The sequence below is a fragment of the Bufo gargarizans genome, chromosome 1 (genome assembly GCF_014858855.1).
Source record: "Bufo gargarizans isolate SCDJY-AF-19 chromosome 1, ASM1485885v1, whole genome shotgun sequence".
Classification (NCBI taxonomy): Eukaryota; Metazoa; Chordata; class Amphibia; order Anura; family Bufonidae; genus Bufo; species Bufo gargarizans.
The window spans coordinates 573,176,198-573,192,079 of record NC_058080.1 but is presented as its reverse complement, the minus strand read 5'-3'; the positions used below and the strand labels follow the sequence as shown (position 1 = coordinate 573,192,079).

The 15,882-nt window shown below is 41.5% G+C and overlaps 1 protein-coding gene across 1 annotated transcript in view; it reads left to right on the top strand.

Moving 5' to 3' along the window:
• The window catches only part of ARL6IP4 (ADP ribosylation factor like GTPase 6 interacting protein 4), a 46,497-nt gene extending 45,957 nt beyond the window's left edge, over positions 1 to 540 (top strand). The window contains exon 7 of the mRNA XM_044290349.1: positions 153 to 540. Coding sequence (XP_044146284.1) covers positions 153 to 203 — 51 coding nt within the window. The 3' untranslated portion in view covers positions 204 to 540. The remainder of the gene's footprint in view (positions 1 to 152) is intronic.
• The last annotated feature ends 15,342 nt before the right edge of the window (positions 541 to 15,882 follow it).

Sequence of the window (15,882 nt, the reverse complement as noted above, 5' to 3'; positions counted from 1 at the left end):
GATTCTGTGGATAGGGGATAAGTCTGTTTTATGGGACAACCCCTTTAAGGGGGTAGGAAAAAGCACAAAGGAGTGTCTCTAGGGGGGCTCTGTTCAGAGAGGTGTGTGATTCCTTTCTTACATTGTTCTTTGTTTTATGTTATGTTTTGTAGCATGCAACAGCAAACGACGGGTTAACTTTCCAGATGATGTCTGGGATGTAATAATGGCCATTTCCTGCAAAAGTCTGATTATTATGCCTACACTTTGGCCATCCAGGTGAAAATTCCAAGGTATCTATCCAGACATTAGACCATGTTAGATAGAAACCTTAATGCTTTGAAAACTGCATTGTACAGAGTACTAGATTGATGTGTGGTTTAATTGTATTATACTGACAGAATCCTCTTGTAGGATCACCTCAGTATGTTCTACAGTTTTTCTCACAGTAAATAAAAGTAAGCCTGTATTATACTTTGTCAGTTGGATTTAAATATGTGAAAAGCAATCTAAGTTTAGTGAACTTTTTCAAATTATTCCAATCAGCCCACTAATATCAGATCAGTATATATTACAGTCCCTTATAAAAGATGTATATCCTAAAACTGCACCTGAAAGAACGAGGATAATAAAAACATACAAAATGAGAAGATCAAGGTTTTGAGGTCACATGTATAGCCCAGGCTTTGAAGCTTCCCCAGTTGTTGCTGAGGCTCAGCTGTAGATGCAGCTTTGACAGAGGTGATTATATACTGAAACGGCACAAATCTCTAATGTTCAGCTGGGTTCAATAGACAAATGTAAGACAAATTTTGGCATGGATTATGAGTAATGTTTAGGCCCCAGAAGAAAGAGACAGAAGCAGTGATATGGACAAATGAAAAGAAGTTGTAAGCTGTTCCAGTGCACGCCTTATTGCGTACCATCTCTCCTCTAAAAGCGTTTCTCTGTAATGCGGTGGCATAAGGAGCCACAGGCCCTGTGCCTCTGTGCAGGTGTCATAGGTGCATGATACCTTACTCTAGCTGCAGTTCCCATTTTACCAGGTTAGCCAATTGTCTATAATCTGAAGAGTCTCTTCTTTTAGGTTCAACACATAATTAAACCAACATAGCATGCCTTTAAAATTAAATTGATGGCGGATTATTGTAGAAATTGATGTCTGCAAGATGCTAAACTCAAAAAATGTGCCTAACATGCACCATATCTGTACAAACTGGGAACATTGTAATTGAAGCAAGATGTCCAGTCACTTCCTTTGACACTGGTGTTTGTCCGCTGTCATAAACAATCAGCCTTACACTTCAGCCAGCCGTAGCTTTAGACTGATCTCTTGGCAGGATGGAGTGGAGTCTGTCAGCAACTCATTATGTGTCACACTGCACAAGGACCTGCTGACTATTCAAAAAGAGGGCAAAAAGATGCTTCATTGCAGAATGTCACCTTCTAAGGGCTCATTCAGGCGAACGTTAGGGCTATGTGCCCGTATTGCGGACCCAAAACATACGGGCACTAGCTGTATGCCCTCCGTGCTGCGGTTGCGGACCCATTGACTTAAATGGGTCCATTATTCTCAAGATATGCAAAATATAGGACATGTCCTATCTTTTGCGAAGCAGAGGCATGGATCAGAAGACCACAGAAACTTCTGTGTGCTTTAAGGTCTGTGCTGCTGCATTGCAAATGATAGGAAATGTCCGTGCCTGTGCATTATGGACCTCAAATAGCACATAGGCACGGCGACCATACGGTCACACTACCTCAGTAGTACATGGAATGCGAGGCCACAGAATGTCACTGCTGTAGCCAGAAAAACAAAAAGCGGGAAGGACCGGAACGCAGGAAGAAGCTTTGACATTCACAGGGGCTGACTGAGTTTTTATTGAACTGTGAAAGCCCCTTTAACCCCTTCACGCAACATCACGTACATGTACGTGGGGGAATGTGGTGCCTCACCGCATCCCCACGTGCATGTACGTGATCGGCTTCACTGTCAGCGCAGGGACCTGAGCGCTGAAGATTCAGTGAAGCCGGCGTGCTGGGGTTGCTAGGCAACCCTAGAAGCCGGAAGGAGATGTATTGGCCCCCTGACCCGCCCACGTTCGCTGTGATTGGTCCAATACTGCAGAGGGACCAATCGCAGCGCATCGGGGCAGGTAAGGGGGGTTAGGGAGGGACTGTGTGCCTCTCCTTCTCTGATCGTCTCCATTCCTGTCAGGGAAGCGATCAGAGAAGGAGAGTGTGACAATATACTGTACCTATCACATGTATACTAGTCATGGAGCACTGCTACTTAGCGCTCCATGACTAGTATACTCGTCATGGCATAAAACTGTCACCATGTCTGCAGACATGGTGACAGCGCTGAGTGCCGGCTGTTACACACAGCCAGGCACTCAGGCTCAATGCCGAGGGGGGTCCTGTGACCCCCGTATCGGCGATCGGGTAGTTTCGGCACCCCCCCCCCTATCGGCGATCGCTTTATGTCGTTTCTGATCCCTGCGGTCCCTGACCGCAGGGATCAGAAACCTAAAAATTGCCCCAAATCGATTTTTTTACCCCCCCTGCACCCCTGAATTCCATTTATGTGGCGGGGTGCAGGGGGCGGTTTGTGGGCGGTGCGGGGCGGTGTGGCAGTTGCGGGAGGCGGGCGGTGCGGCAGGCGGGATCGCGATCCCCCGCCCGCCTCCCATTATAATCATCGTTGGTGTCTAGTGGGTATACCAGGGTGCCAGCACATTGCTGGCACCCTGGTATAAACGGCTGACATCGGTGATGCGATGTCAGCCGTTTAACCCTTTCCATACCGCGGTCCGTACGGACCGCGGTATGGAAAAGGTTAACAGCTCAGGGAGCTCCCTCCCTCTCCCATCGGAGGGCTGCTGTACCTTTGCAGCCCCCCGATGGAGAGGGAGAGAGCTCCCAGGCAGCCCCCCCAGAGCCCCGTCCTTACCCTTCCCCGTCTGCGCAGTTCTGAACATAACTGAGCAGACGGGGAAGGTTCCCATGGCAACAGGACGCCTCTCAGGCGTCCTGCTGTCCATGGTGCTGAACAGATCTATGCTGAAAGCATAGATCTGTTCAGTGTAAGTAAAATATAGTACAGTGCAATATATATTGTACTGTACTGTATTATACAGACATCAGACCCACTGGATCTTCAAGAACCAAGTGGGTCTGGGTCAAAAAAAAAAGTGAAAAAAGTAAAAAAAAAGTAAAAATCAAAAAAGACATTTATCACTGATTAAACATGAGAAAAATAAAATTCCCTACACATGTTTGGTATCGCCGCGTCCGTAACGACCTGATCTATAAAACGGTCATGTTACTTTTCCCGAACGGTGAACGCCATAAAAATAAAAAATAAAAAACTATGATGAAATTGAAATTTTGCCCACCTTACTTCCCCAAAAAAGATAATAAAAGTAATCAAAAAAGTCGCATGTACTCCAAAATTGTAACAATCAAACCGTCATCTCATCCCGCAAAAAATGAGACCCTACTTAAGATAATCGCCCAAAAACTGAAAAAACTATGGCTCTTAGACTATGGAAACACTAAAACATCATTTTTTTTGTTTCAAAAATGAAATCATTGTGTAAAACTTATATAAATAAAAAAAGTATACATATTAGGTATCGCCGCGTCCGTATCGACCGGCTCTATAAAAATATCACATGACCTAACCCCTCAGGTGACCACCGTAAAAAAATAAAAATAAAAACGGTGTAGAAAAAGCAATTTTTTGTCATCTTACGTCACAAAAAGTGTAATAGCAAGCGATCAAAAAGTCATATGCACCCCAACATAGTGCCAATCAAACCGTCATCTCATCTCGCAAAAAATGAGACCCTTCTTAAGATAATCGCCCCAAAACTGTAAAAACTATGGCTCTTAGACTATGGAGAAACGAAAAAAATAAATTGTTTTAAAAATGAAATCATTGTATAAAACTTACATAAATAAAAAAAATGTATACATATTAGGTATCGCCGCGTCCATGACAACCTGCTCTATAAAATTACCACATGATCTAACCTGTCAGATGAATGTTGTAAATAACAATAAAAAAAACGATGCCAAAAAAGCTATTTCTTGTTACCTTGCCGCACAAAAAGTGTAATATAGAGCAACCAAAAATCATATGTACCCTAAACTAGTACCAACAAAACTGCCACCCTATCCCGTAGTTTCTAAAATGGGGTCACTTTTTTGGAGTTTCTACATCAGGGGGCTTCAAATGGGACATGGTGTCAAAAAAACTGTCCAGCAAAATCTGGCTTCCAAAAACCACACGGCGCACCTTTCACTCTACGCCCCGCTGTGTGCCCGTACAGTAGTTTACGGCCACATATGGGGCGTTTCTGTAAACAGCAGAGTCAGGGCAATAAAGATACAGTCTTGTTTGGCTGTTAACCCTTGCTTTGTTAGTGGAAAAAATGGGTTGAAATTGAAAATTAGGCAAAAAAATGAAATTCTCAAATTTCATCCCCATTTGCCAATAACTCTTGTGCAACACCTAAAGGGTTAACAAAGTTTGTAAAATCAGTTTTGAATACCTTGAGGGGTGTAGTTTCTTAGATGGGGTCACTTTTAGGGAGTTTCTACTCTAGGGGTGCATCAGGGGGCTTCAAATGGGACATGGTGTCAAAAAAACTGTCCAGCAAAATCTGGCTTCCAAAAACCATACGGCGCACCTTTCACTCTACGCCCCGCTGTGTGCCCGTACAGTAGTTTACGGCCACATATGGGGTGTTTCTGTAAACGGCAGAGTCAGGGCAATAAAGATACAGTCTTGTTTGGATGTTAACCCTTGCTTTGTTAGTGTAAAAAATGGGTTAAAATTGAAAATTAGGCAAAAAAATGAAATTCTCAAATTTCATCCCCATTTGCCAATAACTCTTGTGCAACACCTAAAGGGTTAACGAAGTTTGTAAAATCAGTTTTGAATACCTTGAGGGGTGTACTTTCTTAGATGGGGTCACTTTTAGGGAGTTTCTACTCTAGGGGTGCATCAGGGGGCTTCAAATGGCACATGGTGTAAATAAACCAGTCCAGCAAAACCTGCCTTCCAAAAACCATACGGCGCACCTTTCACTCTACGCCCCGCTGTGTGCCCGTACAGTAGTTTACGGCCACATATGGGGTGTTTCTGTAAACAGCAGAGTCAGGGCAATAAAGATACAGTCTTGTTTGGATGTTAACCCTTGCTTTGTTAGTGTAAAAAATTGGTTAAAATGGAAAATTAGGCAAAAAAATGAAATTCTCAAATTTCATCCCCATTTGCCAATAACTCCTGTGCAACACCTAAAGGGTTAACAAAGTTTGTAAAATCAGTTTTGAATACCTTGAGGGGTGTAGTTTATAGAATAGGGTCATTTTTGGGTGGTTTCTATTATGTAAGCCTCGCAAAGTGACTTCAGACCTGTAGTGGTCCCTAAAAATTGGATTTCTGAAAAATTTCAAGATTTGCTTCTAAACTTCTAAGCCTTGTAACATCCCCAAAAAATAAAATATCATTCCCAAAATAATTCAAACATGAAGTACACATATGGGGAATGTAAAGTCATCACAATTTTTGGGGGTATTACTATGTATTACAGAAGTAGAGAAACTGAAACTTTGAAATTTGCAAATTTTTCCAAATTTGGGGTAAATTTGGTATTTTTTTATGCAAAAAAAATTAATTTTGGGACTTAATTTTTCCAGTGTCATGAAGTACAATATGTGACGAAAAAACAATCTCAGAACGGCCTGGATAAGTCAAAGTGTTTTAACGTTATCAGCACTTAAAGTGACACTGGTCAGATTTGCAAAAAATGACCTGGTCCTTAAGGTGAAATAAGGCTGTGTCTTGAAGGGGTTAATTATTAACGGTCACCTTGGCTGTATTGTTTCCATTTTTCTTCCCACTGATGGCCATGGGCAGCGGAATTCAGAAGTGATAATCAATTGGTAATAAATTATACTATATAATAATTATACAAAAATGATTACTTAATCGTATAATGTCATAAATGCTAAATTCAGCATTAAAGGGGTTATCCCACTTCGCCTTTTCATACTTGCCTTCTGCCAGCGCGCTGTTCATTTCCTGGATTCTGGCTGGGGGCGGGCTTCATCTTGATTAAAGTCTTCTCTCGGCCGGACCGCGCACTGGACTGAACGCGCACGCCGCCACGCATGCGCCATGGTGACTTATTCCTAGCCAATATAGTACAGAGCCGGCGCAAGGCCGGGAAAAAAGGAGTCTTTTGCGCAAGTGCGGCTACCAGGATTCCGGAGAAGAGCAGTGGCCGTAACCAGGGGAGACCGAATGACAACAATGAGCTAAGTTGGGAGGAATTTTATCCGAAACGGTGGGAATTTGTTAATCAAATATATTTACAAAAAGATTACTGTCAAATCATTAACAGATATAACAGTGATCATTATGATGGGAATACCCCTTTAACACCTTGAGTCCCAGCGCCGCGCATGTACGGTGTAAGGGAGGGGTTTAAAGATGGCGCCCTCGGATGCCTTCTGTTTTAAACAGCAAACACCCAGGGCCTAAACCTAATTTTGCTGAACGCAGCTGTTTAACCCTTCAGATGCCGTGGTTAAATGTGAGCAATAAAACCAGAAGCATGGTAATCGGGGAAGGCGGCCCATACTAGTGATAGGCCTGAGCCTGTACAAGGCTTCCAGACCAATTACTAATCTATTCCAATGCTTGCCTGCAAGTGGCAGCATAGCATTGGGATATAATGAATTCTGTAATGCATAAATCTAATCATTGCATGTTATAGTTACCTATAGTGACTTAAAAAAAGAAGAAATATAAAAATTCAAGCCACCCTCCTTTCCCCAAAATACTAACAAAAGCAAAACATTGCAGTGTCCAAAAATGCTCATACTATTAAAATGTTTATTTCATACACCGAACGTGTAATCGAAAAAAAAACAACTCAAAATGGGTGATTTGTTTTTTTGTTTTTGCTTGAATAAAAAGTCATACACACCCCAAAATTGTATCCTTGAAAATAAGCCCCCACATACCTCCATAGATGTAAAAATAAGAGTTATGGGGGTTAGAATATGGTGAAGCAAAATTTAATTTTTTTATGCTATTAAAACACAAGAAAAACTAACAAATCAAGTATCGCCGTAATCATACTGACCTGGAGAATGAAGGGAACAGGTCAGTTTTACCGAACAGGCAACACCGTAAAAATAAAACCTATAAAAAGGTGTAGTTTTATTTTTCCAATCCCACTCAATTTGGATTTTTTTTTTTCAGCTTCCCACTAAATTGTATGCAAAAGTAAACTGTGCCATTAGGAAGTGCAACTTCTCCCACATAAAACAAGCCCTCATACAGCTATGCAAAATAATAATGTTATGGCTCCAGGAATGCCGGAAGTAAAAAAATATTTAAATCTTCCGGGATTGTCCAGGTTCATAGCTGAACCCGCACATATCCCCTTTTTTATCGAGGCAGCCCATTAGTGCTGGTAACGTCACCGGGAACACTGCTATGCGGAAGTCTTTGCCTAGTTTACCCATGGAGAGCCCGGTAAGTCACCGGATCTCTAGAAAATGTCCTTGTCCTGTGTGCACGACAAGGGAGAGCATTGGAGCATGAAATGCTCTGATGCTCATATAAGGGCTACCTGGGTGAAGAAGGGGATATGTCCAGGTTCAGTTCTGAATCTGGACAACCCCTTTAAGAATGACAGAGGACATTCTGTGAATTCAAGGAGATAAATCCAAATGTAATACCCATCTCCTTGTATCTCTGTATCTAAAATTGTTAAATTTATAATTGTTCCTTGACAATAAATTATTTAATTTCTACAAGCGCTTTAGTCCAAGTGTGTGTGTGTGTGTGTGTTTTTTTTTTTTTTTTTTTTTTTTTTTTTTTCTTTTTTTTTTTTTCTCAGTACGGAAGTCTATGGGACTGGGATGATAAAGCACCACAATTGGAGCATATTGCTATTTAAAAATAAAATAAAAGGGAATAATCAACAGTTTATAAATTCCTATTGGCCAACATTAAACATCTGGCCACCTTCTTTTTTCTTTTTCTTTTTTTTTTTTTGCAGGAGAAAAAGCCAGAAGAAATCTATGCCGTTTTTAAAAAAAGATGCAGTGTGAACAACTCTTAGGTTGGATAGGTTTACCTGTAGACTTCTTGGGCTTGCCAGTTAATACTGAATGACCTTGCAGTATTTACTGGAACTTCTCAGCTGAAAGACTGGTCATTTAAACTGGGGTTACACCTCAATTTATAAAAAAAAAATTGCTGCGACACCTGATGCATGTAGCCATTGAACTGCACAATTGCAAGTTGCTGTGACCCCAGAACTGCAAAAAATCAACACTGCTAGATTTTTCAGCAATTTCTGAAGAGCGTCAATTTGCGAGTTGCGCCGTGACCCCATTCAGTTTAGTGCTATACGCATGTTGTGGCCAAGATTAGCCTTGTAGCCCCAGCTTTACGGCTTAGCAGAGCTTGTGCTTATTATCTCTACAACTGCTGTAGGCAGTGGAAATCAGTTCAATGTGTAGGTGAAATGTCTTTGTATATTACGTACAGTGCATAATGATGATAAATTTCTCATGCTCTTTTCAGAGATTATTGCTGCCAGGCGAAGCATACTTCTGACAATGGCTTGAGAAGTAAAATGCATTTTATATATTATATGTGATAATTAGGGATGAGCGAATCGACTTTGGATGAAAATCGGAAATTCGGATCAAAATTCGTTCCAATACTCCTGCTCCGTACAATATTAGAATGTATTGGCTCCGATGAGCCGAAGTTATTGTTTCATCTAAAGTCGATTCACTCATCCCTAGTGATAATACTAATAGCTGAGGCAGAAACTGAAATTACACCTGTAAAAACCAGGAATGTGACATCAAGATTTTCATGTTAGTGGTCTGTTACTGGTAATGACTTCAACATTCAGGATAGATGGCAAACCCAAGCCATCCTTTTGTTGAATAGATATTCATTCATTTGAATTGCTAAAATGTATTTCCCTTTCAGGGGAGATCTTTGGCTGGCTGACTGCAGCATCTTCTGATTTTTTTTGGTAGTATGTAGTAATTGATAATACATGGTAGATTTTCCAAGTTGTAGTGTACAAAGTTTACTTTTGTGCAAAAAGCAGGAATATAAGTGTCTGTAATGCCTGGACCTGGAAACATTCCTAAAATTAATAGGTTTTTATATGTAGTTTTAGATTATTGTTTGTTGTACAAGTTGGGATTTGCGTATATTATCTGAGGATACCATAGCAAGGACCATCATCAGAGGTCACCTTGCTGTGGTGGATGGGCACAAATTATTTTGATAAGTGTTTTTTTTTTCCTGTTCACTTTATATAGTGAATACAGCATTAGTTTATGTATTCTATGTTTGCAGAGTGGTATTGCATTTGCTTTTACTTTTGTAGTTTCAGCCATGGTGACAAACATTTGTGCATTTACTTCATTCAGGGGTGGACAAGCCATAGAACCTACAGAGAAATTTCCTGGTGGGCCAATGCCCAGAGGGCTGCCAGCTGGTAATATAACGATCTGATACTCTCAGCATTAATTAATGCTAGTAGCATCAAGTACTTATGCCCATAGCTGGCATTTCACAAGTGCCCTCCTGAATTCAATTATGTCTCTGTCCTCAGGACAGTGATACAGCTAAATACTGCAATGCGAGTGGCAGTATTTTATGCTTCACAGTGGTATTTGGTTCTGTTGGGGCGATATTTTGTGCTGCACTTAGGTACTGCTAGCTCTGCCTACTTCTGTTGTCTCTGCCTACCTGTGCGGTCCTGCCTTTTGTCATATCTGGATCCGCCTACAACAGCGTGCCACTTTTAGTTTTTTTTCCAGGGCCACTTTAAGTTCACAATCCACCCCTGACTTCATACTACAGGATGTGCTGTCTAAGGTTAGTTTCACACTAGCCCTAGGGATCTGGCAGCTGTTCCAGCAGGATCTTTGTTGCGGCATTGCAAGCAGCAGTTTTCTTCCAGCCAGATCTCCGCCAGTCCCCATTTATAGTTCATACTTCCGGCAATGCTGGAATGCATAGAGATTTTAGTAACTCAATTTTAGTAACTTCTCTATTTTAGTAACTCAATCACTAACTAACCAAATCCTTTCCACAGGTTGTTTTTAATTAGTGCAGTATATGGGCTCATGCACACGACTGTATGTATTTTGCAGTCCGCAAAACACAGAGCCGCAAAAAAAATTCTATTGTTTTGCGGAACGGACATACGGAAACGGAATGCACACAGAGTCATTTCCGTTTTTTGTGACCCCATTGAAGTGAATGGTTCCGCATACAGACCGCAAAAAAGGGAATGGACACGAAAACAAAATACGTTTGTGTGAACGAGCCTTATAGTTGTAAACTGCTCTCCCTGAATTCACTTGAGGCCTGCTGGCACAGAGAGGTAGCAAATAGAGCAATATACATGTGGGGCCTGCTTTACCTAAATTAAGAGGCCAGCTGGCACAGAAAAAGGTATTATATAGAGTAGGTTCCCATCCAGAATAAGGTCACCTTGATGTGGTGGCTGGGCAAACAGACACATTCAAATCAATGTGTACGTTTGTTGTACGTGGAAAATGCGGACAGCAGACGTCAGTGAATTAGGTCTTAGGCTGGATTCACATCTCGTTTTTGTCCTACATTTATTATATTCAAAAAACTTTAGAATATATACACTACGTGCAGAATTATTAGGCAAATGAGTATTTTGACCACATCATCCTCTTTATGCATGTTGTCTTACTCCAAGCTGTATAGGCTCGAAAGCCTACTACCAATTAAGCATATTAGGTGATGTGCATCTCTGTAATGAGAAGGGGTGTGGTCTAATGACATCAACACCCTATATCAGGTGTGCATAATTATTAGGCAACTTCCTTTCCTTTGGCAAAATGGGTCAAAAGAAGGACTTGACAGGCTCAGAAAAGTCAAAAATAGTGAGATATCTTGCAGAGGGATGCAGCACTCTTAAAATTGCAAAGCTTCTGAAGCGTGATCATCGAACAATCAAGCGTTTCATTCAAAATAGTCAACAGGGTAGCAAGAAGCGTGTGGAAAAACCAAGGCGCAAAATAACTGCCCATGAACTGAGAAAAGTCAAGCGTGCAGCTGCCAAGATGCCACTTGCCACCAGTTTGGCCATATTTCAGAGCTGCAACATCACTGGAGTGCCCAAAAGCACAAGGTGTGCAATACTCAGAGACATGGCCAAGGTAAGAAAGGCTGAAAGACGACCACCACTGAACAAGACACACAAGCTGAAACGTCAAGACTGGGCCAAGAAATATCTCAAAACTGATTTTTGTAAGGTTTTATGGACTGATGAAATGAGAGTGAGTCTTGATGGGCCAGATGGCTGGATTGGTAAAGGGCAGAGAGCTCCAGTCCGACTCAGACACCAGCAAGGTGGAGGTGGAGTACTGGTTTGGGCTGGTATCATCAAAGATGAGCTTGTGGGGCCTTTTTGGGTTGAGGATGGAGTCAAGCTCAACTCCCAGTCCTACTGCCAGTTTCTGGAAGACACCTTCTTCAAGCAGTGGTACAGGAAGAAGTCTGCAAGGTAAGAAAAACATGATTTTCATGCAGGACAATGCTCCATCACACGCGTCCAAGTACTCCACAACGTGGCTGGCAAGAAAGGGTATAAAAGAAGAAAATCTAATGACATGGCCTCCTTGTTCACCTGATCTGAACCCCATTGAGAACCTGTGGTCCATCATCAAATGTGAGATTTACAAGGAGGGAAAACAGTACACCTCTCTGAACAGTGTCTGGGAGGCTGTGGTTGCTGCTGCACGCAATGTTGATGGTGAACAGATCAAAACACTGACAGAATCCATGGATGGCAGGCTTTTGAGTGTCCTTGCAAAGAAAGGTGGCTATATTGGTCACTGATTTGCTATTTGTTTTGTTTTTGAATGTCAGAAATGTATATTTGTGAATGTTGAGATGTTATATTGGTTTCACTGGTAAAAATAAATAATTGAAATGGGTATATATTTGTTTTTTGTTAAGTTGCCTAATAATTATGTACAGTAATAGTCACCTGCACACACAGATATCCCCCTAAAATAGCTAAAACTAAAAACAAACTAAAAACTACTTCCAAAAATATTCAGCTTTGATATTAATGAGTTTTTTGGGTTCATTGAGAACATGGCTGTTGTTCAATAATAAAATTAATCCTCAAAAATACAACTTGCCTAATAATTCTGCACTCCCTGTATATATATGTGTATATATATATATATATATATATATATATATCTATCAGTACAGACCAAAAGTTTGGACACACCTTCTCATTCAAAGAGTTTTCTTTATTTTCATGACTAGGAAAATTGTAGATTCACACTGAAGGCATCAAAACTATGAATTAACACATGTGGAATTATATACATAACAAAAAAGTGTGAAACAACTGAAAATATGTCATATTCTAGGTTCTTCAAAGTAGCCACCTTTTGCTTTGATTACTGCTTTACACACTCTTGGCATTCTCTTGATGAGCTTCAAGAGGTAGTCACCTGAAATGGTCTTCCAACAGTCTTGAAGGAGTTCCCAGAGATGCTTAGCGCTTGTTGGCCCTTTTGGCTTCACTCTGCGGTCCAGCACACCCCAAACCATCTCTATTGGGTTCAGGTCCGGTGACTGTGGAGGCCAGGTTATCTGGCGCAGCACCCCATCACTCTCCTTCATGGTCAAATAGCCCTTACACAGCCTGGAGGTGTGTTTGGGGTCATTGTCCTGTTGAAAAATAAATGATGGTCCAACTAAACGCAAACCGGATGGAATAGCATGCCGCTGCAAGATGCTGTGGTAGCCATGCTGGTTCAGTATGCCTTCAATTTTGAAATAAATCCCCAACAGTGTCACCAGCAAAGCACCTCCTCCTCCATGCTTCACGGTGGGAACCAGGCATGTAGAGTCCATCTGTTCACCTTTTCTGTGTCGCACAAAGACACGGTGGTTGGAACCAAAGATTTCAAATTTGGACTCATCAGACCAAAGCACAGATTTTCACTGGTCTAATGTGCATTCCTTGTGTTCTTTAGCCCAAACAAGTCTCTTCTGCTTGTTGCCTGTCCTTAGCAGTGGTTTCCTAGCAGATATTCTACCATGAAGGCCTGATTCACACAGTCTCCTCTTAACAGTGTTCTAGAGATGTGTCTGCTGCTAGAACTCTGTGTGGCATTGACCTGGTCTCTAATCTGAGCTGCTGTTAACCTGAGATTTCTGAGGCTGGTGACTCGGATGAACTTATCCTCCGCAGCAGAGGTAACTCTTGGTCTTCCTTTCCTGGGGCGGTCCGCATGTGAGCCAGTTTCTTTGTAGCACTTGATGGTTTTTGTGACTGCACTTGGGGACACTTTCAAAGTTTTCCCAATTTTTCGGACTGACTGACCTTCATTTCTTAAAGTAATGATGGCCACTCGTTTTTCTTTACTTAGAATTTGTATTATGGCAAGAAAAAAAGCAGCTAACAGTCTATTCAGTAGGACTATCAGCTGTGTATCCACCTGACTTCTCCACAACGCAACTGATGGTCCCAACCCCATTTATAAGGCAAGAAATCCCACTTATTAAACCTGACAGGGCACACCTGTGAAGTGAAAACCATTTCGGGTGACTACCTCTTGAAGCTCATCAAGAGAATGCCAAGAGTGTGCAAAGCAGTAATTAAAGCAAAAGGTGGCTACTTTGAAGAACCTGGAATATGACATATTTTCAGTTGTTTCACACTTTTTTGTTATGTATATAATTCCACGTGTTTATTCATAGTTTTGATGCCTTCAGTGTGAATCTACAATTTTCATAGTCATGAAAATAAAGAAAACTCTTTGAATGAGGTGTGTCCAAACTTTTGGTCTGTACTGTGTGTGTATATGTATAAAAGAAAAAGCAGTGGCAGCACCGTCCCTGGTGCAAGCTGGTGGGTGCAGCAGCCCAATACGGATTAAGGCCAATCCAGAAATACAAAATAAAAAAGATGGGCAGCACTCCAAATAGTAAAAATGTAAAAAATCTTTATTTACCCCAGTGGGAGATGCGACGTTTCGGCTCTAGACAGGAGCCTTTCTTAAGCAGTGAGGAAGGCTCCTGTCTAGAGCCGAAACGTCGTATCTCCCACTGGGGTAAATAAAGATTTTTACTATTTGGAGTGCTGCCCATCTTTTTTATTATATAAAATATATATATATATATATATATATATATATATATATATATATAATCATTTCTATTCGAAACGGATGGCATCAGCAGAAAGTTCCATAAAAAATAAATAAATAAAAATTAGTTTGCTGGACTCTGTACTAGTGTAGTGTACTACGCTTTTGCATCCCCGCCCCAACATATATGAAATACAAAAGCATGATGTTAACCCAGCCTTTATCTTTTGTAGTATGCATTTGGCGGTGTAGCTGTCTCCATTTTGGTTGTGCACTTCTAACTAACCCTTCTTTTCCAGAGGCTGTTTTTAACTAGTGCGCAGTATTTTAGCTCTACAGTAATCTGCTCTCCCCAAATTCACTTGAGGCCTGCTGGCACTAGGGTGGCCATTTGCTTCGCTCCCAAAGGCTGGGGACACTGGCTGGCAAAGGGGGTAAAAAGTACCAGAAGACCTTCAGGTGAGCTGTGCAGGGCCAGAGTGCTTCTCTCACCCTCAGTCAGGCAGTCAGCCTGGAAACCGGATTGTCTGTCCACCCTAGCTGCCACAGAGAGAGGTAACAAATAGAGCAGACACAGTATACATGTGGGCCCTGCTCTCCCTAAATTAAGAAGCCGGTTGTCACGGAGAGAGGTATCCTATAAAGCAGTGTTTCCCAACCAGTATGCCTCCAGCTGTTGCAAAACTACAACTCCCAGCATGCCCGCACAGCCAAAGGCTGCTATAGAGTAGGCTCCAAATCTAGAATGAGGTCACGTTGCCGTGGTGGTTGGCTGCAAATGTTTTTTATCAAAATATATTTGCTTCATATTCATTTCATATAGTGAATATACCGCAAATTTCATATATTCTATGTTTGCAAAGTGCTGTTGCATCCAGAATGAGGTCACCTTGCCGATGGTTGGCCACAAATGATTTTGATCAAAATACACAGCCTGTCAAAAAAATAAAAATAAAAAATCGACACCTGGAGTTAACTAAGCAAATAGTTATGAGCCTCCTATTGGATAATTACTGCATGGGCGATTATCTTTCAGCTGGCAACAAGTTATTTAACCCCAACTGGTGCAATGAGTTGCTTCTCCTTTCTTAAACAACCATGTCGACAGACACATCTCGTGGTTGTGGAAAAGATGTTAGTCTGTTTGAGAAGGGTCAAATCATTGGCATGCATCAAGCAGAGAAAACATCTAAGGAGATTGCATAAACTACTCAACTTGGGTTAAGAACTGTCCAATGCATTATTAAAAACTGGAAGGATAGTGGGGACCCATCATATTCAAGAAAGAAATATAGTGGGGAAAAAATCCTGAATGATCGTCATCGGCGATCACTTAAACGTTTAGTGAAATCAAATCGAAGAGAAACAACAGTAAAACTCAGGGCTATGTTTAATAGGAAAGTAAGAGCATTTCCACACGCACAATGCAAAGGAAACTCAAGGGATTGGTACTGAACAGCTGTGTTTTCATAAGAAAACCACAAATCGGTGAGGAAAACCAGAAAAAAAAAAGGCTTCATTTTGCTAGGGAGCATAAAGATTGGACTCTGGAGCAATGGAAGAAGGTCATGTGGTCTGATGAGTCCAGATTTACCCTGTTCCAGAGGGATGGGCGCATCAGGGTAAGAAGAGAGGCAGATGAAGTGATGCACCCATCATGCCTACTGCCTACTGTACAAGCCT